This window comes from Gadus chalcogrammus, chromosome 23, assembly GCF_026213295.1.
Source record: "Gadus chalcogrammus isolate NIFS_2021 chromosome 23, NIFS_Gcha_1.0, whole genome shotgun sequence".
Lineage (NCBI taxonomy): Eukaryota > Metazoa > Chordata > Actinopteri > Gadiformes > Gadidae > Gadus > Gadus chalcogrammus.
Window position 1 is genome coordinate 14,095,286 of NC_079434.1, and position 24,565 is coordinate 14,119,850.

A 24,565-nucleotide genomic window follows, 5' to 3' on the forward strand; every position below is an offset into this window, starting at 1 on the left:
TTCGGAAGCAGAGTGGAGCGTTCATAAGCCGGCTTTCGGACACTGTTAAAATCATGGAATTGTACTCCTGTTCTCTCTTAATGACGGGATCTATTACAACGTTAAGGATCGTATAGGAAATATTCTCACGTTTAAAAAGCAAAATATGAACAACTTTGACTGCCATAGCATTTTTGTTAAAAATTTATTTTTAACTGAAACTTTGGAAGTTATTTATATCATTGATTAGGTAAACCTAATCATCAGTTACACGACAAATATTATCCTTGTTTTTTTAATGAAAATTCAATGAAAGATTTTTTTTTCATTTTCTTCAGCATTCTTAGAATTACAATTTAGTTGGGTAGCCAACCAATAATGTCTTTGTTAAGTCTAAAAAATACGATAATTATGATGGAAATCTACTCTGTAATAATTGATGCCACTCAAAGACCAATACTGCAATAATTGGAAATCTAAAAGCACAAGAGACAAACAAGAATGATCTTTTCTCTGCTTGAGGTGTAGAGCGTTTCAAATTAAAAGCCTCCTAAGAACTCCATTAGTCTGAAAACCTTTAGTATTCATCCCATACTCCCCCTCTCCCACTTTAATGCATGTGTCACAGTTGGTCTCTTCATTATTTTCATCTCTGCAATCTGCCTGTGGCACACTTAGGATATTTCACAAAAGCTGAACCATAAGATAAGCAGATGCAACATCTTGACACAGAGAATCCATTAGGAAGGACACTTTATGTTCCCTGAATATGTAAACAGCCCAAAATATAATGATATAATTCACCTCAATCTTTGTATATAAGAACACATATTTATGCAATGTTGCACCTATTATTTGTAAAAAGGAAATTTATGTATCCGTTATTTGCTTGGGAATGGATCAAAGATGGCAAAAATGGCTACTAAAGGAATTGGCATATACTATAGTGCGAGATTGTGATACTGCACTGCTATACGGCCTGAATTACTTCAACGTAATATATAATTTAGAGTCTTAGACATAGTTACGTTTGTCATACTGTAAAGCTACACTTGAGGGAGACACTTAACTGTTTTACTTTGGTTCTGTAAAATAATAGTATCACATGCAGCACATGCTTACCACTCCATTCTCATTAGGCCAAAACCCCAGGTCATTTCTCACTCTCGTAGCCGTAGTCATTGACATTGCTTTTCTGTATCTGGTTGCATATATTTTGTATTGTGTGTGTGTTGTAACTATCCATGATGTATCACTGTCAGCAAGTCTGCCTGCTGAACACCAGTCTTTCATGAATAAAACATTTACATAATTCCTGTGCAAAAACATAAGTAGCCAAAGAATATATTTGCCAGTAGGCAGACACACACGCACACACACGCGCACACACACACACACACACACACACACACACACACACACACACACACACACACACATACTGGTTTTCATCACTCATGAGGACGACCTTTATAATCATCACTTGTGAGGACCACCCTTTCCAGAGGTTGTAGAGAGCTGAAAAAAATTCAGTAAACTTGCCATAGCTTAGTTAACCTATACACAACTTCAAAACTCTGAAATGATGTTTCAGAGTTTTGTGATGGTTTAACCAGGCTTTATGGGGACTTCCGGAAGAACCAGTAAACATGCTTTCAGGGGACATCATTTACATAAATTAGAATATTTCACACAGATTATTTGGTGACTAATGGGGACCTGATTGTACATAAATATATATAGCCCGAGGAGAGTATATAGAGTATAGCCAGAGGGCCAAGGTGTTTTAACCTCTCAATTTCCGAGAGCCCCTGGAACCAGGGGCGGCCATGCCCTCTGCAAATGTTCCTCTTGGCCATCCACCATCTATATGTGGCGTGATACCAACTTATTTCATGATATTACCGTGCACTATGTGTGTGTATGGGTTTTTATTTTACCAACACCATCGATGCCACCCTCACACATGGGAGGGATCTCCCAAACAGGTGTGGGTCCACAGTAAATAGCACCAGAGACGGATGGAGAATTAGATGCATTGATACTTTATTTTTAAAAGTATACCAGCACATACATACATTAGCATAGACACACATCACGCACAGACTCGAGCCATCAGAGTGCGGTTAATACATGTCAGAACCTGCTGGTGTATCCTTGTGGGCCAGGAAGAGGCATCAAGATACAGAATAGTCACAATATAAATGGAAGTAACATAGACCTCGAGAGAATAAGTTCGACCTCTGAGGCTCCGTTTCCCTCGGTCAAATGTCTATATTAAATAACATGGCGTGTTTGAATAATCGTACATAACAAAGTCTGTAGGTTGCGAAGAAAAAAAGGGAAGCTGCATCACGTTTTGTTCTATACACTTTTTCCATCTAGTGTCGACTGGGTTTTTGGAATGTCTATGCCGTTAAAGTAGCATTAATAATCGTTAGGATTATTACGACGATTATTAATGCTACTTTAATGGCACCGACAATCCAAAAACCCAGTCGACACTAGATGGAAAAAGTGTTTAGTTCAAAGCGTGACGCAGCTTTAACTTCTTCGCCACCTACAGATTTAGTTTAGTTAGACATTTTTGGCACAGTGCAAGCATGTATTAAAGCCTTTATGTGCCTCTCGACGGCCTTTATCTCTGCTGGCTGCCATGGTTCCCTTTTGAGTGGAGCCTTTCCTGTAAATGAGTAGAAAAACAGATGTTTACATGAAAGTATCAGGAAGGAGATACAGTTCCTATAAGTTTCATGTCCTGCATCAACAATCCTCAGTGATCTGCTCATTAGTACACCTTATTGTAAAGTGTCAACTAAAAACTTTTTATTGTATTACATGCCACACACTTTCATTTAGAGACTATAATATTAATTCCTTATTTTTGTTTTTTAGCAACAGTAGCATTATGTCTTCGATATTATGGCAGCTTTCTTTTTCTTATTTAACATTATAATTTTCTTGTCATAATTCCTTTGTCTGCAATCTTTCTTTCATCTTCAATTAATATATGTCCTATTATCTGCTTTCTCAGCCATCTGTGAAGCACTTTGAACTGCACTAACTGTATGAAAGGTGCTATAAAAAAAATGATTGATTGGAGTGTTCCACTCTCAGTCTGTTGGTTGACTCCTGCATTAACATGCATCCAAGTAGCCATGAAAATTAACGTCATCACAGGGACAAACAAATAGGTTAGTTGAAACACGCAAGAGGAACTACGCCTCACCTAGAAAGCAGACGAGACCAGGCGGTGGTGCAGAAAAGCTGCAATCGAGTCAGTTTACAAAGAAAAGAAACAGACCGATTCCTGCAGCCTTCAAAAGAATATACAGGAAAACTTCAGTCTTAAGTCAAGAGATATCTACATCCTGTTAGATCCACTATAAAAGCAGCAGAAAATAAGTTTGCAATTATTATATAGCGCACAAGATGTTTAACAAATTGAACCTACATTGAACAACATGAGACTAATATTATGACATAACATTTGTATTTTCTAGATCACATGGGGCCCTATCTTGCATCCGGCGCAAGTGACTTAGTCACTGGCGCATGTGTCGCTGCTAGTTTACAACTGGCGCAGAGCGTTCTTTTCCCACCACCGCCACTCGCCGGTAAATTAGGGATTGATCATGCGCCCCAAGGGGCGGTTCGGCAGAAGGAGGAGGCAGGTTCTGGCGCCAACGGTATTTTGCCGTTTCTGAATGCCATTGCGCTACTGACCAGGAAATACCTGGTTTAAAGTCAGTGGCGCGTTGTTCAGATGCTATTTTAAAGAGCCCATGCCATTAAAATCACATTTTTCCTGTTGTTTGTTAAATAACATAGGTCTGAATAAGTTTGTGAGCTGTGGTAAGTTTGAAATCTATGCAGTTTGTCTGCTGAATGCAATAGGCAATGAAAGGAAAAAGGCAGAAGAAATGAGCCAATATGGATAAGGCGACACTGTGACGTAGCGTTGTCAAACTATAATTCATGGCCCTGCCCACTTGGTTGGTTCGTAACCACCCACAAGAATTCTGAAGGAGTCGTGATTGAGCTAGTGCTAAATGCTAATACGTGTATTGTAGTTGCTTAGTTCGTAGTAACAGGCTAGTTACAGAATTTTGAATGCAATGGCAGAACGACATCGAAGTACATGAACTGCGACATGCTGCCTGCCGCCGGTTGCCGCGAGGCACCACCGCCCGGCAGCGGGCAGCCGGGCGGTGGTGCCTTGCGCCGGCAGCAGGCCGCAGGCAGCGCGCGGTTCTGTCTACTACAGATTGATGTGGAAGTGGAAGAACCAGAGACGTCGGAGAACCCGACGAAGTCCTTTGCGATTCATTATATCGTCTGGAGGTGCACACAGCTTTTGGCCGTGATAATATGTATTATTTGATATAGATATCTATGTATTATATGATATTATTTAGATGTAGAGCCCCAGGACTGTAACGCAAGTGTTGTACACTTCCTTGTTATTTGGATAACCGTTCTGCTGTTGGTGTGATGGCGCATTACACGTCGGACTCTCGTCTCTGGTATTTCTACAACGAGACTCGTAGTGGGGGTTATCTCAGCCATGGTTGAGAATGAATTGGGGGAAAGGAACTTTGGCTTTGAATCCCTGAAGTACATGAACCACGACATGGAGGAGAAGGGGATTGTTGGCCGCGAATGTATCCCGCTTGAGCCCTGCTTCCCGCCGCCTCGGCAGCGGTCAGCGCTAATCACCGCCTCCTGAAGCGGTGGTCCATCGGCAGCGAGGCTCCGGCGGGAGACGACCGCGGTCAACAATCCCTTTCTCCTCCATGTTGTGGTTCATGCCTACTTCAGGGAGTCAAAGCCAAAGTTCCTTTCCCCCCAATTCAGAAGACGCGGTCGTTTGAGATTCATAATAGCCTATCGTCTGGAGGCTCACACAGCTTTTGGCCGTGATAATATATATTATGATATAGATATCGATGTATACAATGGGTTTCTAAGAGCCATTGCGATACATCTACCGTAAACAGAGCGCATGGTACCGTGGCTACAAGCTGCTCACGGCCAGGTGATAATATATATTATAGATTATATGATATAGATATCTATGTATAATATGGGTTTCTAAGAGCCATTGCGATACATCCACCGTAAACAGAGCGCATGGTACCGTGGGCTGCTCAGGGCCAGGTGATAATATACATTATATATTATATTATATTATATTATATTATATAGATATCTATGTATAATATGGGTTTCAACGAGCCATTGCGATACATCCACCGTAAACAGAGCGCATGGTACTGTGGCTACAAGCTGATCAGGGCCACACCCCCACCCCCCTCCTTGACCTGCCTTGACACGCCCACCGTAACCAGAGCGCATTGTACTGTGGCTACAAGCTGCTCAGGGCCACACCCCCACCCCCCTCCTTGACCTGCCTTGACACGCCCACCGAAACAGCGCGTTTGGGGGAAGCTCAATGTGCGACTAGTTCGGAGTGGCTGTAACTCTGCACCACGGCTGAATTTCGGGGACGTCTTTGAATACTGTGTTTGTGGCCCACTAATACCTATATTAAAGCATCCATAAATAGCATGGCATGGGATCTTTAAGGGCGCATGCATACATGCGCATGCGATGCATACGGATTGCTTGTGCACCTCGCGCATACACTTTGCTTCGCCCATCTACCTAGCCGCACATTCTTGGTAAATTATTTGGGAAAGAACAGCTGATGCAGCGGTAATAAGTTGTACTTTTAAATCAATGCATCTGCAAACACCGTACAGCAAACACATATTTTCTTGACATATTGTAGGCCTACATGCCCATAACTTTTAGGATTGATGAGTATTTGATCGTGAATAACATTGTTTTACCGCGAGTGAGTGTTAAAAAGAATGAATGAATGCGGGGGCGCGTGTGTGCTCTGTTTAAACACACGCAAACTAAACACGTAACGCATAATACAATCAATGGCAATGTCTATTACCGCGGGGACACATGCATATTAGGATAGCATACAATACTGATAAGAAACAAAGTTTATAATGTATTGCGTACATCATTAAATAGAACCACAGTTACCGCATAACATATGTTATATCATATACGTTTTCTTTGCCGAAATTTATTTGAGGACTCAGCATTTCTGAAGTTGTGGAAGAAAACCCCTTATTCCATGTGTGAATTAGGCCATATTATTTGGCAATAAACTGAGCCATTTGCAGTTTGAAATTCATGTGGATCTGTCTCATCGGAGACTGCAGACGCGCTGTCAAAATATCAACTCGTCCGATTCAAATGCGCTCATGGCTCTTAAAGGGGATGGGAGCTGGCACTCTCATTGGTTTGTTGGACGTTACGCCCAAACCACACCTACGGGTAACTAGGCTGCTTCAGACCAACCCTTTTGACACTTGCGCCGCGACGCAAGTGTCATTTATCCGCCTGTAAAATAGCGATAGCGCCGTAGAACTGCCCACATAGCTACTTGCGCTTTGCGCTTCCCACTTGCGTTTCAGACCGTTAAAATAGGGCCCATTGTGTTTGTTGTCCAAACTAAGAGTGAATCAGCATCTACTGAGCATCAGCAAAGTGAGGTGTCTGCACAACGCCCAAAGATACTATCTACCCCAGTCACAGTCTGTTCACCCTAATGCCACCTGGCAAATCCTATAGAAGTATCTGCTGACGTACAACCAGACTAGAGAGCTGGGAAGATTGACACTCCCTCATAAAAATGTTTTCATTTTGACTTATATAACCTCAAATTTGTACTCTACAACATTACGTTGTCCAATAAATTACGTTACTCCGATATATAAATCAAAAAGTGTAAAAATTCACCTTTGGAAGAACATGGCTCACAGCACAGACTGTAGAAGATGCTCCATCTTCTGCTGGTGGCAGTTTGCGTCTCTGTTTTGCTGGGATTTGATTCCCCCTCCGTGCCTCCAACAGTTTCCTCTTCTGATGATTGTATGAAATTCATTAATATATAATATTTTTAAAAAGATATGTCAAATTGCTAGAACAATGCAGACCAAAAACAAACACAAAACAATGCTGCAAGTCTCTTGGGTCAAATACATGCCCACACACCATTAGTTGCCTGAGAAGGAATTCTACTGTCATATTTTGTCCTGCTTTGTCAAATAGACTATGCCTAGTGGGGACATTTCACTCATCTTGAATAAACCCTGCTGAGTGGGGACATTTCACACACCTGTACGTTCTCCGTTATCAGATACTTAACGTAACATTACACTGAAACCAAACCATAAAAGGTGCATTGTGGGGACGTCGTGAACGTCCCAGACTACAGCGACATTTTGCCCCGGGAAAATTACTCATCAAGGTTTAGATGTGTCCTACATATCCCTTAATCATTAGCCTTATACAAGCATTAGAGAAAACAGTTTGGCAGACCTGATGCATAATAGATTCCCCTTATAATTATCAAATTTAATTAATTTACCTGTTTAAAGAAAACGAGAGCAGATGTCAAAGGTGACTATAAGACACTAGAGGTAATTATTAGGTGATGGATATGAATTACCTGGTGACCAGTGTCCTCTAACCAGGCAGCTTCATCCCACTTTGGCTCTGACATGAGCACAGGCTGGGAGCTCACACAGTGCGTGTCAGGTTCCCATGTAGTCATCTGCAATTTGATACAAAAAGTAAATCAGTCAATTTCATGTAAACACTGCATAATATTATATTATTTTAAGACATTTTCTAAAGGACATGTCTCTTGGGTCAAATACATGCCAACACAGCAGACTAGTGAGAAAGAATTCTAGCGTCATATTTTGTCCTGCTTTGTCAACCTCTGTCTGCTGTCAAATAGACTATGCGTAGTGGGGACATTTCACACATCTTGAATAAACCCTGCTGAGTGGGGACATTTCACACACCTGTACGTTCTCGGTTATCAGACTTAACATAACATTACACTGAAACAAAACCATAAAAGGTGCATTGTGGGGACGTCGTGAATGTCCCACACTACAGCGACATTTTGCCCCGGGAAAATTACTCAACAAGGTTTAGATGTGTCCAACATATCCCTTAATCATTAGCCTTATACAAGCATTACAGAAAACTGTTTGGCAGACCTGATGTATAATAGATTCCCCTCATAATTATCGGATTCTTTTAATTTACCTGCTTAAAGTAGACAACAGAAGACGTCAAAGGTAACTAGAAGACACTAGAGGAAAACATTAAGTGATGGACATGAATTACCTGTTGACCAGTGTCCTCTAACCAGGCAGCTTCATCCCACTGTGGCTCTGACATGAGCACAGACTGGGAGCTCACACAGGACGTCTCAGGTTCACATGTAGTCATCTGCAATTTGATACAAAAAGTAAATCAGTCAATTTAATGTAAACACTGGATAATATTTTATTCTTTTAATAAATGTTCTACCTCTTGGGTCAAATACATGCCCACACACCAGACTAGTGAGAAGGAATTCTACTCTCATATTTTGTCCTGCTTTGTCAACCTCTGTCTGCTGTCACATAGACTATGCCTAGTGGGGACATTTCACTCATCTTGAATAAACCCTGCTGAGTGGGGACATTTCACACACCTGTACGTTCTCTGTTATCAGATACTTAACGTAACATTACACTGAAACAAAACCATTAAAGGTGCATGATGGGGACGTCGTGAATGTCCCAGATTACAGTGACATTTTGCCCCGGGAAAATTACTCAACACGGTTTAGATGTGTCCTACATATCCCTTAATCATTAGCCTTATACAAGCATTACAGAAACTGTTTGGCAGACCTGATGCATAATAGATTCCCCTCATAATTATCTGATTCTTTTAATTTACCTGCTTAAAGTAGACAACAGAAGACGTCAAAGGTAACTAGAAGACACTAGAGGAAAACATTAAGTGATGGACATGAATTACCTGTTGACCAGTGTCCTCTAACCAGGCAGCTTCATCCCACTGTGGCTCTGACATGAGCACAGACTGGGAGCTCACACAGGACGTCTCAGGTTCACATGTAGTCATCTGCAATTTGATACAAAAAGTAAATCAGTCAATTTAATGTAAACACTGGATAATATTTTATTCTTTTAATAAATGTTCTACCTCCTCTTGGGTCAAATACATGCCCACACACCAGACTAGTGAGAAGGAATTCTACTCTCATATTTTGTCCTGCTTTGTCAACCTCTGTCTGCTGTCACATAGACTATGCCTAGTGGGGACATTTCACTCATCTTGAATAAACCCTGCTGAGTGGGGACATTTCACACACCTGTACGTTCTCTGTTATCAGATACTTAACGTAACATTACACTGAAACAAAACCATTAAAGGTGCATGATGGGGACGTCGTGAATGTCCCACACTACAGCGACATTTTGCACCGGGAAAATTACTCAACACGGTTTAGATGTGTCCTACATATCCCTTAATCATTAGCCTTATACAAGCATTACAGAAACTGTTTGGCAGACCTGATGCATAATAGATTCCCCTCATAATTATCTGATTCTTTTAATTTACCTGCTTAAAGTAGACAACAGAAGACGTCAAAGGTAACTAGAAGACACTAGAGGAAAACATTAAGTGATGGACATGAATTACCTGTTGACCAGTGTCCTCTAACCAGGCAGCTTCATCCCACTGTGGCTCTGACATGAGCACAGACTGGGAGCTCACACAGGACGTCTCAGGTTCACATGTAGTCATCTGCAATTTGATACAAAAAGTAAATCAGTCAATTTAATGTAAACACTGGATAATATTTTATTCTTTTAATAAATGTTCTACCTCCTCTTGGGTCAAATACATGCCCACACACCAGACTAGTGAGAAGGAATTCTACTCTCATATTTTGTCCTGCTTTGTCAACCTCTGTCTGCTGTCACATAGACTATGCCTAGTGGGGACATTTCACTCATCTTGAATAAACCCTGCTGAGTGGGGACATTTCACACACCTGTACGTTCTCTGTTATCAGATACTTAACGTAACATTACACTGAAACAAAACCATTAAAGGTGCATGATGGGGACGTCGTGAATGTCCCACACTACAGCGACATTTTGCACCGGGAAAATTACTCAACACGGTTTAGATGTGTCCTACATATCCCTTAATCATTAGCCTTATACAAGCATTACAGAAACTGTTTGGCAGACCTGATGCATAATAGATTCCCCTCATAATTATCTGATTCTTTTAATTTACCTGCTTAAAGTAGACAACAGAAGACGTCAAAGGTAACTAGAAGACACTAGAGGAAAACATTAAGTGATGGACATGAATTACCTGTTGACCAGTGTCCTCTAACCAGGCAGCTTCATCCCACTGTGGCTCTGACATGAGCACAGACTGGGAGCTCACACAGGACGTCTCAGGTTCACATGTAGTCATCTGCAATTTGATACAAAAAGTAAATCAGTCAATTTAATGTAAACACTGGATAATATTTTATTCTTTTAATACATTTTCTAAAGGACATGTCTCTTGGGTCAAATACATCCCCACACACCAAACTAGCGAGAAAGGATTCTATTTTGTCCTGCTTTGTCAACCTGTCTTCTGTCACATAGACTATGCCTAGTGGGGACATTTCGCACACCTGTACGTTCTCCTTTATCAGATACTTAACATAAAGTTTCACTGAAACAAAACCATACAAGATGTATTGTGGGGACGTCGGGAACGTCCCAGACTACAGTGACATTTGGCCCTGATTCAGATGCCTCCTGAATATCCAATGTTTTAATATACAATAGAAAAAATGATCATTTATTGAAATTGATTTATATAGTTTCAAACAAAGATACCATCAATCATTAAGTTATTCCAAGACATTCTTGAATTGTATATACCTTAACACTAGTTGTAACACGTACCTGCTTTCGCCATGGGCAGTCCTCTCCTCCATAATTATGTGCAATTTCTTCACCATCTTTTATGTCTTTGAGAGCAAAAAGACAGAGGTGTGTGCTTCCTGCAATGTCTATTCTCTTCATCCTGGCATTGGGATGTCTGTGGTCATCGTTCACCAGGCGGCCGAAAGAACCATCTTCCTTCGAGGCGTCAATGCTTTAAAACCACAAATAAAAATAGAAAAAATATTATTATTACTTTTCATTAAAACATCATTTACTAGCATACAAGATCACAGTTTTACATGAGTTATTGATTGAGTAAGCATATAAGTTAACGTCACAATGGATTCCGGAAGATTGACCCAAATGCAGGGGATGACAGGCAGAACATTTCCATAGATATATAATGACTTAGATATCGCCTAAGCTGCGCTGTTCAGTGGAACGTTTGCGTCAATGGTAACATATAAATTGTAAAAAGACACACCGTGTGAAGTTATTTTTTAATTTTGGCAAGTAGCCGTGTAATAAGCGGGATAATGTATAGAACGTCGCCGGTCATTATCGCAAAAATAAGCCCCTTCACGGCTAAGCAAGACACCTCCGCTTTCGCGTCGGTGTCCGGTTCGCCCTTTGCCCGATAATGACCGGCGTTCTATACATTATCCCTTACACACATATAAATGTCTGTGTTGAAAGATTAATGTTAGAAATAAAACAACCCTTGCATTGCATTTTGAGGGACTTGTGTCTCAGCAGCAGCATAGTTTATACTTTCCTGTAGTTGGTAGCAGGCTACGGCAGCGGCGGATTAGTAATTATTGGATTAGTTTTGTTTAAGCAAGTGTAACGACTTCAGTATAAGGTAGTATAGTTAAGGTGCAATTTAAAATCTTACCACCATGTTTTGCCTCCCAACTTGAACGCGTACAAAAATCCAGAACATGTAGGGTTATAAATTCTTCTCTTTTGAGCTTCACCTTCGCTTATCAAATCTCCCCTGTATTCCACTATAAAATCTCCTTTGGAGAATGAACCTATGGCGAACACCCCACGCCCTGCAAAAAAAAAGAAAGACATCTTTAATTAGAACAGGAAAATTAAAACATTCCATTTTCAGCCCTTCACAACAGATGAAGAGTGAAAATAACACATAAATTGGCTTCCTAAGAAGTTTTGCAATTATAATCATGTTTCTTAAATACAGTATAATGCTTGGGTATTGGCATCAATTACCGACATACGTGTAAGCATAGCCTCTCTTTGAGACGCTGGTCAATCATTATAGTAGAAATGACAGTAAGATTAATGTAGCTTATTGAATACAGAATAAATACATACAAAATACAGTTATTTTGGTAAAGTTCATATTTATGCTGTCAGATTTCACTGTGACCTTAAAAATCGGTCTTGGTTTATTCTACTGTATACAGTAGGACAGAAAACTCACTGGGCAAAATCACACTCTGATTTAACCAATCTACAGTACAATAATAAGTGTAATTAAATCACATTATTTAGACCTGCTTACCTAATGGAGAGAGGAATTAGATATGGTATCACTTTAAGACACGTGTTTTGTAATTTATTATCCCACTTCCACCCTTTATATCCATCCATCCATCCATCCATCCATCGATAGAAACCATATTTCATAATTTTACCTTTTATTGCATTGATGTACTTCACCTCCAGTTTCCATGTTTTGTCAGTCTTTAAACCGACATGGTGACAGGCATCTGTGAGGGGACTGATTCTTGGTGGCATTTCAAACTGCAGAGAAATACAAAAGTGAAATCGATTTGACTTCAAGTTAATTTCCCATGCATGGGATGATATAAAGTTATTATCTTTTTATCTTATCTTATCAGTTCTAGTTAAATCATACTACATGAGATGCATTCAAAGTTGGTAGCTGAATAACACATTTACATTTTGTGAAATGTTAAGCATTTTCTACGCTTGAAAAAGTGCACTGTCGCCGGAGCTCCGGCTACAGAGCCCAGGCTGCGGATGGTAATGCTGCGGATGCTAATGCTAACTAGCTAACGTTACATGTGCGTTTGGCTAGCAGTCAACAAGCAGACCATTTTAAATAAACGGCTACATGATGCATAAAGCTCTTGCTATTACACGATATTTCAAGAAAATGGTTGAATACTTACTGAACACGCCACTTGCTCCGGGTAAATCTTTAATATGCATCAAATTCGAAGGTTTCACAGAGATAATAGGCTCTTCTTCTAGATTGAGGTTGATATGAACCTGAAGGTACATTTGACTTCCTGTCTGATTTCACATTAAAAGCAAACGGCCAAAGTCACAAGCCCCTTGCTAGCATTGGAAGAATGTATTGTTTGGACAATCGGAAATATATGTTTAATCTTATTATTATTATGGAAAAATACCATATCTATAAATTCTAATTCACTATTAAGAAGTCATGTTTTATTGATTTTACTATATCAAGCAATATATTATTTCAATCGAACACTCAATTAATTATAAAGCAATTACAATTCCTATAAGTTGTATTTTGTATTGAATAAAATTGCCAATGCTGTAAACATTGAACCGAACATGCATGCGTTCTCCCCGGACGGCCACCGAAGAGGCAGTCACGTCAGAGAGCGCGCAGGTTGCCAGCAATCAAGAGCCATGGTTAAAGCACCATTCTGCTGTCGCAAATACAAATATCCCTGATATATGTAGAAGACTATTTATTTTACAGTATTTTGTGTCATAACCATTGTTTGTATTGTAAACATGCGTGCGATATTCATAGGCAGAGTTTGACACGATCGCCAGGGTAGGCAAACATATTTTAAACGACAATGTCGGCACAGTAGCCTACATCTAAATTAAAGAAACCACACAGCACCTAGTACTTGAAAATCTGATATTTTAATCTAGCATCTGCCATAATACACTGCATAAAATCGGTTTCTGACAACTTTGCATTGTCCCGTTGCACTGGCTTATCAATTTACAGCACCAGTTAATGTGGTTGTGGGTTACTCCTAACCACTGGCGCAGGCTAATTAGGCATTACTTTTTCTTAATACGCTTTAAAACATGCAATGTACACGTGAACTTGTTTTGTGTTAAATTGAGAACTCGTTGATATCGAACTTACTTTGTGCACACAAGCACACAATTAGAACATGCTAAAGTAATCTGCCTATGGCGATATATAACTTGCGTCTTCTCTGCACAACTTCTTAGCAATGTAGTTGGCATCTATTGCAAATAAACGTTTCCAATAGCCTAATTGTTGATTAACACTGAAAAAAGTTCTTAGTTTGTGAATTCATACATTATGGGGACCAGGAAGGGGCGGTACCTACCATATTTGGTAGTGGTGTGTGTGAACTATTAGTTGCAATACCAACTTGGGATTCTAGGGGGCGATAGTGAGAAATCTGTGTGTGTGTGTGTCCCGAAAATAAAAACAGAAATTTGTGAATTATGGGCCAAAGCTAAAAATCACACAGGCACCTTCAGATTGACTCCTGCATTCATTTAAAGCACTTTCCCTCATGGGGACCTCGATTTTGGTCCCCATACTGTCAGAGGTCCCCACGGCGTGACTGTGTGAACAGATCGATGTCCCCATAAGTATAGGAATACAAGAACACACACACACACACACACACACACACACACACACACAGAAACACACACACACAGAAACACACACTCACACACGGAAACATTATTGTTATAGTCATGAAGTATAACAAGACACGATGAAACTGGATGATTGTATTGTTGTTGCAGAGTAAAAGTAAGAAGTGTGGGGAGTTATGTGGGCCGGCCCTGTTGTATCAGCAGATCTGAAATCTGGAACATACTCCTGACTGATCTAATTTTAGATCAGGGCTTGGTGGGTGGGGACAGAGTGTGTTTGTTAACAATACATGTCTGTTGGGTTTTGTATTTGTTTGTGTCTTCACACTGTGTCTGTGTGTGTGTGTGTGTGTGTGTGAGTGTGTGCACGTGTGTCTTTGTAGGTTGTTATGAGAGTCAACTCTCTAAAAAGGAACTTTGGTTTGAATTCTGGCTATGCAATGTGCTTGATATATATATATATATCATGCACCTTGTATCTCACATCTGCAGTGGGTGTGTGTGCGTCGGTGCTTTGGTCCCTGCCTGTGCGCACCACATCAACATGTCTAGCACACACCTTTCTCCACCACTTCACCCCCCACAGCGATACTCACACGATTTAGCTCTCATTTAGAAGGCACCATCTGTCTGCTCTGTGTGTGTGTGTGTGTGTGTGTGTGTGTGTGTGTGTGTGTGTGTGTGTGTGTGTGTGTGTGTGTGTGTGTGTGTGTGTGTGTGTGTGTGTGTGTGTGTTTGTGATAGTCTTTTTGTGTCAGTGTGTATATGTGTGTATCCTTGTGTTTGTGTGTGTGTGTGTGGGTGTGTGTGTGTGTGTGTGTGTGTGTGTATGTGTGTGTGAGTGATAGACTTTGTGTGGCAGTGTGTATATCTGTGTATCCTTGTGAGTGTGTGTGTGTGTGTGTTGGTGGGTGTGTTAGTCTGTGTGTATAGATGGGTATGTATATCTTTGTGTTTGTTGGTGTGTGTGTGATAGTCTCTATGTATCGGTGTGTATTCGTATGTGTGTGTGTGTGTGTTTGTGTGTGTGGCGCAGTGGTTTGAGGGGAGTAACAAGGTAATATGTTGTAATACGTCGTTATCAGTGAAATAATTTCCCAGTATCATTTTTATCCCCAGGTAGGATAATGTGGTCTCGTATCAATAGTTGACCCAAGGGCCTGCTTTGAAAAGACCTACACACACGCACGCACGCACGCACGCACGCACACACACGCACGCACGCACGCACGCACGCACGCACGCACGCACGCACGCACGCACGCACGCACGCACGCACGCACGCACGCACGCACGCACGCACGCACGCACGCACGCACGCACGCACGCACGCACGCACGCACGCACGCACGCACGCACGCACGCACGCACGCACACACACACACAAATACACACACAAATACACACAGGATTGCATGCATTACTCATCGTGTAGAGGGAATTACCCCAAGCAGCGTTTTACAGCACAAAATTCTGTGCCACCCATACCCCAGCTAGTGTGCTGGCAGTGGGTGGGTATAAGCTCTGAATTCGACGTCAATGTGGCAAACACCTGCACCCCGGGATGAATGACAGGCTAAAAGCAGGGGGAAATATGTACTGCACCATAATCTGGCAACTGAAGTATGTTTTTTTTTTGTATCAAAGACAACCTTCCAAGCCTTGGACTGTGTAGCCATGGGTTAGATCCTGTATACTTTTAGATTAAACGGTCCTGGTTGCTGCTTGATCCCTGCACCGCAACCGCGGTATCTGTTTGAGTGTGCAGGGCATTTTGCACCGTGTTGCATCACGCCTTAACCTGCCTGCAGAAAAACGTTGACATCAGACAAAATGTTCCCAGAGTTGCCCTAAAAAATCCTGGTATCTTGCTAGACTAGACTGTGCCGTCTACTACAGATGACTTGCTTCTCAAAAACATGTCCTTAACTCGAGGTGAAATCATACCAAGTTTATTGTGAGAGAAATCTAACACAACGTCTGGGTCCTTTCATGCTACATTTTTGTCAGAGGAATCGTTATGAGGCCGACAACCCATCAAATCTGTACTGATAACATATTCACAGATTTGTGTCAATGGTGAACAGGTGCATAAGCCTCTGGCATTGACAACTATTGTTAGACGATTTTGGAGACTCATTTGTATTTTGCATCTGTGTAAACTACGGCCCGCCCCCTTTTTGCCCAAGGTCAGACGTCCTGTTGGGAGGAACTCATACTGATGACCAATACGCACGCACCGGTGCAAAAGAGTTTCATTTCCGTCTCTCAGATCGCAGCACTTCACGCGCTGTCCCCCACTTTTACAAAGGGATCAGGTGGATGTACTGTCTTGGAGTTCTTCCGTCTCTTTCCAGAGAGTCCACTGCTACCAACTATAAAGGTCAATTTTTCTTCAAGCAATCCCTAAAGGGGCCCAGTGTCATATTTCATCCATGCACATATACATGCATGTACACATTTATATTGGGGGTTTAATGGCTGGTATGTTTTTTTGTTGGCCGTTTTTTTTCAAGCACATAGGACATTTAACAGAGACAAATCGCTAATCTTTTTACGATTCTTCAAGGCTGTAAAGTAATGGTGTGGGAAACAAATGAGCTCCACTATCAGACGGCAAGTCATTTGGTGGAGCCAGCGGCTATGTCATAATTGCTGTGAAGGATTAAGTCACGTGACGCTCTCCACCCTGTTTAGAAGTGGGTTACGTAATCCCCCTGGTGAGGTCATTGCTCGCTGATGGTGGGGGGGCAGTTTATTCGTGGCGCAGAGTTTTGGTTTTGTAAAGGAGGCATTATCTGGGTGGTCAGGTATTGCTTGACATTTCCATTTGAATGGGGTGGGAGACAAGTATGAGACAATGCTTTCTCCTATTCGTTTTTAACCAGTTTATATCATATTCTTGCTTTGTGCAGTGAATCGACGGTTCAAAAAACGTGTTTTAGATGTTATTTGCCAGAAATATCCTCGTCAATTTTAAATGGTACACCATTTTTGATATTCTCACCGTGATCACACACACACGCACAAACGCACGCACGCACGCACGCACGCACGCACGCACGCACGCACGCACGCACGCACGCACGCACACACACACAGAGAGACACACATACAGAGACAGACACACACACACGTTCAAATCTTCCACTTCAGAATCGCCTGCAGAGATCCTCCATCCTCCTCCATTTCCTCCACTCCCGGTGCCACCACCTGCTTCTCGCTCCGTCATCATATGCTTCAGAGGTACTGCGAGTTGACCCCGCGACCGTTTCACTTACCAAAAGGTTCACATCTGACAAAATGGGGGGGGGGGGGGGATTTCATTGTGAATCAAAAAAGGAAGGAAAACCCGCCGGGACTCCCTTGGTTCTCCGTCGTTCCCCTTCTTCTCTCAGCACCAAGAAAGGCTAATATATTCTCCTCTGTAGGCTGCGGTGTGCCTCTGCTCCTGGCTTCCTTCATCAGGGGGATTTTCCCATGGCGCTCGGTTGGCCTTTGAAACGCACCGAGAACTCCCCTTCTGCAGCCCACCTGGAAGCCCACCGGCGTCGCGTACCACGCTGGCTTGGTGCCGTACATATTGTCATCGGGTCGCGCTGAATGTTTTTTAATGATAATTAATGGGTGGCTGTGAACATGGGGGTGGAGGGGGGATTGGTGGGCTGAGCGAACATGCGTCAGATCAATCCGGTGGTACGCACACACACACACACAGACACACACGCGTGTGTGTCCGTTCCGTTTGATTCGAGCATCGGATGACACGTCCCACTGGGCGCCCGCCTCCGTTGTTCAAAAGAGAGTCAGGTGTGAAAGGCCACCCTGGGCGGACCCGCGTCACCCATGGACACATGTGTATCCATGAGTGACACGCACACACACACACACACACACACACACACACACACACACACACACACACACACACACACACACACACACACACACACACACACACACACACACACACACACACACACACACAGACTTTATCTCGCTCTTGCTCGCACGCACACATGCCCACACACAAACGTACTTCATGGGGGCTTTTAACCGTGCTGCACCTAAACCTTTGAAACTCGGACTCTCCGCATGCATCAGGGACACACTCTGAATTTAATTTGCACCCTTGGCATGCATAATGTCAACACAAACACCCTCATAGTTAAACTCATTATTATTCGTCGCAATCGCCAGTCGACAGTGTGGCAAGCCTTTGTGTGTTGTCCACGTGATTATCAGTCGTGGCGGTAGTGTGACCGAAAGGGACAAAATAAGAACAGGGAAGGAAGATGACCATGACAGAAGATAACATCAGCTAACATAAGGAGAACAATAACAAAGAAATGAAGGACTCCGGTCGCGGCGTTCTCACGGCGGGGCCGGGCGGGGGTCTGCGCGACCTTGCAGGGGTAATAGAGAGTGTCGAGTCCTCTTCCGCTGTGGCTGCCGTTGACTCACGAGCTACACCTTCCTGCCTGCTGCTGCCTCACCGTCTCTCCTGTCTCTGAATCAGCAGATATTCACGGAACATACGTGCTGTTCTTCTCTTGTGTGGCACCCCTGGCCAGGCCTTCTATTTTGGTGTTGTTGTGTTTTTTCCCCGATGTGGAGATGGGATTGGGAGCCATGTTGTTTTGCCTTCTTGTTTTTGTTATTTTTCTTCTGCTTCCTGTCGGGGCAACATGTCCTCTATGTCCTTCAGTTCCTGCTCTTACTGGGCGAGTGGGGGGGGGGGGGAAATCAGCTACTCTGCAGGCATGTTTTCCATCCACTGTGGATGTGTGTGTACATGCATGGTTTTTTGTGTGTGTGTGTGTGTGTGTGTGTGTGTGTGTGTGTGTGTGTGTGTGTGTGTGTGTGTGTGTGTGTGTGTGTGTGTGTGTGTGTGTGTGTGTGTGTGTGTGTGTGTGTGTGTGTGTGTGTGTGTGCAGTAAGAACAATGTAATCCTGGAGTGGGTTGTCATTTCGTTTTTTTATTTATTTTGTTTTGAGAGCTAAAACATGCGCACATGCGCACACACACACACACACGCACACCCACACACACGCACCGACATGCGCACCCACAGAAAAGGACATCCCATTAAAAGAATGGCCGGTCCCAAAACTGTCTTCCTTCAAAGGCAGAAGGCTCCATGTCAGCACCTCACTGGGAAGCACTACTGTACCTCCTGTCCTGTAGAATGTACCACTCCCACCCCACTCCCACCCCACTCCGCCCTGCCCCCCCCCACCCCCCCCCACCCCCCCCCCCCCCCCCCCCTCCGACCCTGCAAGATGGCTGAAAGCAGGAAGAGTATAGGGGACACTCGGAGTGGCTTTCACGCTAGCTTGATTAGGTAGTGTGTCCGGGTAATAGCCTCTTTCGCGCTGCCATTTTCCTCACCACCAGAGCGTCCGTGGGAGAGGGGAGGCGGGAGGAGGAGGGAGAGTGTTGGGCCGTCTCTCCCGGGCTCACAGCAACCCTGGCTGGGGAGGAATTATTAGAATCTGGCCCCGGGCTGCCGTGCTCTATGGAGGCGTCTGCTCTGTGAGGGGGGGGGGGTGTGCGGATGTGTGTGTGTTGGTGTGGGTGTGGGTGTTTGGCATGCTAGAGAGAACTGTCGTTGAATACTATTTGTGTGGTGCACATTTGAGTGTGCATTACTTGTTGTGTGTCTGTGTGCGTCAACATGTTTGCGTGTGTGTGTGTATGTGCGTGAGTGTGATGCATTTTTTATGTGCGATGAGTTCATGAGATTAGCATATGTGTTTGTGTGTGTGTGAAGATATTTGCGTGTGTTTCTGTATGCGTGAGGATATTTGTGTGTGTGTGTGTGTGTGTGTGTGTGTGTGTGTGTGTATGCGTGTGTGAACTTTAGTAGGTGTCTGCCAGCGGTGCTGCAGTGTTCCATGTTGTCAACATCAACCCCCCCCCCCCCCCCCCCCTCCCCACAACTCAACTCTGTCACCGTCCAACAGGCAGCTGACAGGCAGCATGCACCACAGCTGAGAGAGAGAGAGAGAGAGGGAGGGGGAGGGGGGGAGAGTAAAAGAGAGAGAGAGAGAGAGAGAGAGAGAGAGAGAGAGAGAGAGAGAGAGAGAGAGAGAGAGAGAGAGAGAGAGAGAGAGAGAGAGAGAGAGAGAGAGAGAGAGAGAGAGAGAGGGGGAGAGTGAGAGAGAGGGGGAGAGGGGGAGAGAGAGAGAGAGAGAGAGGGAGAGAGAGAGGGGGGGGGAGGGAGAGACAGAGAGAGAGAATTCAAGTAGTGGGAGAGTATGAGTGTGTGAGGGGTGAGAGGTCGTTAGGGCATTCAGAGAGACAGGCGAGAGAGCGATGGAGAGAGAGACGTGGTCGCAATATGAAGGGAAACGATAGGATTGATAGAAGGGAAAAATCGAAAGAATAAAGGGGAAGGAACCAGGGAGAAAAATGAGTGACAGGTAGGAAGGAAGTGAGGGGTAAACGCGACGGAATGGTTGGCAGCTGGAGAACAGCCCTAGTGGTTTGATATATAATGAGGTTTAATACGAGGGAGGGGAAGCAAGAATTATCAGAGCGGGGAGAAGGGTGTGCACCTGCCTGTGTGTGTGTGTGTGTGTGTGTGTGTGTGTGTGTGTGTGTGTGTGTGTGTGTGTGTGTGTGTGTGTGTGTGTGTGTGTGTGTGTGTGTGTGTGTGTGTGTGTGTGTGTGTGTGTGTGTGTGTGTGTGTGTGACACAATGGGAACAAGTGTTTCCTGGCTGCCTTCCACCAGTACCTCCGCTGGGCGCAACAAACGGCCAGACTCGCCAATTACCGATTGAAGGTCAATCAGTGGGAGAAGAGCGAGCGTTCACAGCACCCAGCCGCACAGCGCCGTTGAGGACCTGAGAGAGCGCACCCGGTCGAATCAGCCGCTGACTCAGCCGAGGTGTTCGCCCAAGGAAAACACAAACACCTCAAAAACGCCTCGCTGGGAATAATCGGCTAAACGTTAAAAGTTTTCATTTTAATAAGTGGATAATAAGTGGATGGATACGAGACACAAGCGCACGCACACACACACACACACACACACACACACACACACACACACACACACACACACACACACACACACACAGGCATGATTTGAAAAGTCGATAATTGGATATTATTTGCATCGCTGTATACCTCCGCAATGGCGGTTGATTGAATTCTGCGAGGAACCAAAAACTTGGCTATTGGATTTCCTGGTGCGTGAGGCCTTTTTGGAAAACTGAAACTGAGGCCAGATAATACACATTATTGTGTCTTTTCAGTGTTTTCTTAGTCTTTTGTAGTTTACGGAACTGGTGGCTAAACTCGCAAAAGTGCAAATGCGGAGCGATGTTTTTTGTTGGGGTGTTGCCCACTGTCACAGCTGACAACCACAAAGTTGTGAAGATTTGTAGACATTTCAGTCGTTGGACTTGCCAAAACCCAAAATAGCTGAAAGCAGGCTTCGCTTCAGATGGGGTTTTGGCAGGCGAGTACTAAGAGAAAGTCCTTCGCTCCAGATTAAGAGATCTCGAGCCAACGACTGTCTTGCAAGCTAATCGAGTTGGAGCCCACCACCAATGCTGATGATTCATTTGCCGGGCTTTGCAATAACAGGAAGAAAGAATAAAAAATCATCTCAAAGGTGACTTAGCAGTCGACGGATGTTCATCAGACATGCAGATATAATGCCTGAGTCAGTTTGTCAGAAGTTTAAAATCTAGGAAGACTCGATGAGGAGTCACAATTGCTGTCTACATACAGTATGTATATGATGTAACATATCTACCTACTAATTTGAGCAGGCATTTCTCCATCGCATTAGTGATATTCTTCTGACATCTATGTCGTCTACGAGCCGGTCAGAGTTCAGCACCTTTCTCAAGGATTCCCCCGGGTCTACTCTGGACATTGGGATTCAAACCCAGAACTTTTCAACTTGAAGTGAACCATTGGACTATCCTGCGACCCCCCCAACCCCATGTAAAATGGGTCAGCGCTTTATAGCATGTGACACTACAGATGTGCCCGAACAGACAAGGAAACTGCTTCTAATGTGTTCATTTGTTAGCTGTCCGCCCGCCCCTGCCCACAACTCTACCTGGTCATCTACCAGCGTTGCGGCGTCCTGCAGCGCGAGGGAAGAACAATAACATCGTTAGACACAAGGTGTAATGAGGCATGAAATCAATATGTACAATTCTGGCTCACCCGGGGCATGCTGGGTAATGGAGTGTCAGGAGTGCTTTCGAGCCGTTTTAATCACGGGGACCTTGAAACATCCGCACACAAACAAAGCTGTTTACCACCCAGGTACTACCACGGACCTCAGAGGAGCATGTGTGATGTGGGTCTAGTGTGTGTCCGAGAGAGATGGTCGTCGTGTTGTTATCGTATCATTTCTGCATCACAAATGTGAGCTACTGCCTGACAATATCTGATCTCAGCTGGGTGTCTGTTTACAAAAACAAGGGAATGACAACTGTGGACCCCCTGTTTCTGTTATTTCTGATGTATTTTCTTATTTTCTCTATTTTCTTTCAAGTCATCCCCCCCCTACCCCACTGCTGTGGCGAAGCCCCCAAACACTGTTCCTGCACGAGAAGCTAGCGTTCTCCCCGTTAATCACTTAGCCCCGACCCACCCCCTCCCCCGCCCCTACCTAGCCACCTCCCCAACCCCGCCGGCAGCACTTCCTGCGCATGCTAATGCTACCTGAGACCTAAATTTGGACTGTGACTGCTGTTCCACGTCTGAATTCCAATGGCCTTATTAGTGCTATCTGGGATGCTAATTTTGCAACCGCCGCAGGCAAAGTCATATCCTGAATGCTAACCACCCAAACCAGCGATGCCTACAGGTGGTAGTGGAGCTAGTTCAATAGGACGCGCAAAGCACCTGCACACGTGTGCAATTAAGTCCTCGTTTCTTAAGGGTCAGTCAATGTAATTAGCATCCAGCCCTGAGATGATAAGCAAGCCTTGGTTGTAAGCAATGGCTGGGAGCAGTGAGGCAGTGCAGGGCGCTTGAAGTTGCAACCTGGTTGGGGGGGGGGGGGCTTATCGTGTGGGTTTGCTTTTGCGCGCTGGAACTCAGATGTTGGTTCCGAGAGAGCTAACACTTGTTAACCCGGATCGTGACTCTGTGAGCACAGCTTTGGTAAATGGAATATCTCTGTTCCGGGAGCGTTTATCCACTGTGGAATCTAAGCAGGGCCAGGGGAGAGGCTGTAGCCGGATTCAAATAAAGAAATGTGCTGTTCTGCTGGATGTTTTATCTACCTGAACGGCCATCCCAACCAACCCAACAAACCCAAGTGTTGTTGCTGTGCACTGTTGAAGGCACAGTAGATACTATTCCATTCATTTCCCATGTTGCTTTGACTCTTTGAGCTATGCCTGCGTGTGTGGTTGTGTGTGGTTGTGTGTGTGTGTGTGGTTGTGTGTGTGTGTGTGTGTGTGTGTGTGTGTGTGTGTGTGTGTGTGTGTGTGTGTGTGTGTGTGTGTGTGTGTGTGTGTGTGTGTGTGTGTGTGTGTGTGTGTGTGCACCTGTGCGTCTCTGTACTTGGGGCACAGCTTTTTAAAGCAGACAAATCATTCAGTCGTACCCCTCCCACGCTGTCTTTTCGTTTCACTTTTATATGATGATCCAATTCTAATTATATCCTCAATCGTATTTCTTTTTCCCATTCATGTCTTATTTTATCCTTTGTTGCACAGAACCTCTTTTCGAGTCTGTGTGTAAATTCTCCAAGCTTCACTTCTTCTCTCATCCCTCCATCCTGGAGTGTCACTTCATTTTGTCCTGTGTTTTGGGTCCAGGGCCACGATTAGAAACAGCGACACAACCCAGCACTGTGTATGTGAGCTTTATCCCTATTGGCAGTACATAGACCGCATCGGCCTGTAAATGGTGCAAATGGAAAAATGAGAGAGGGGGGGGGGGTATGGAGACCGGCCCTTCCATTTATCAGTGCACGGGCATTTATTTAATTGAATTACCTAATGGTACAATTGTCTTTCTTTTCGTTATCTTTCTTTCTATTTTTTTCACCTCTTGTACTTGATGCAAATGTCCCAGTGGGGGACACAGTCTGCCCACACGTAAACACGTGCGATT

The 24,565-nt window shown here is 43.9% G+C and overlaps 2 protein-coding genes across 6 annotated transcripts in view; one reads left to right on the plus strand and one right to left on the minus strand.

The window, feature by feature from the left end:
- ctnnd2a (catenin (cadherin-associated protein), delta 2a) overlaps positions 1-24,565 on the plus strand; it is a 170,026-nt gene that overhangs the window by 38,733 nt on the left and 106,728 nt on the right. The window contains 1 exon segment of the mRNA XM_056584840.1: positions 20,757-20,801. Within this exon segment, the coding sequence (XP_056440815.1) occupies positions 20,757-20,801 (45 nt within the window).
- Positions 1,386-13,951, minus strand: LOC130376820 (uncharacterized). 5 transcript variants are annotated; one of them, XM_056583713.1, is made up of 12 exons: positions 13,001-13,951; positions 12,500-12,608; positions 11,816-11,893; positions 10,857-11,049; positions 10,267-10,371; positions 9,580-9,684; positions 8,893-8,997; positions 8,209-8,313; positions 7,517-7,621; positions 6,805-6,927; positions 3,209-3,296; positions 1,386-2,662 (listed from the first exon to the last, which is right to left on the minus strand). In XM_056583713.1, the coding sequence occupies exons 2-11, from the start codon at positions 12,535-12,537 to the stop codon at positions 3,258-3,260; spliced, it is 996 nt and encodes a 331-aa protein (XP_056439688.1). In that variant the 5' UTR covers positions 12,538-12,608; positions 13,001-13,951; the 3' UTR covers positions 1,386-2,662; positions 3,209-3,257. The 5 variants fall into 5 exon arrangements, with proteins under 5 accessions (XP_056439688.1, XP_056439685.1, XP_056439687.1 ...); XM_056583710.1 differs by lacking the exon at positions 3,209-3,296; XM_056583712.1 differs by having other exon boundaries at positions 1,386-3,296.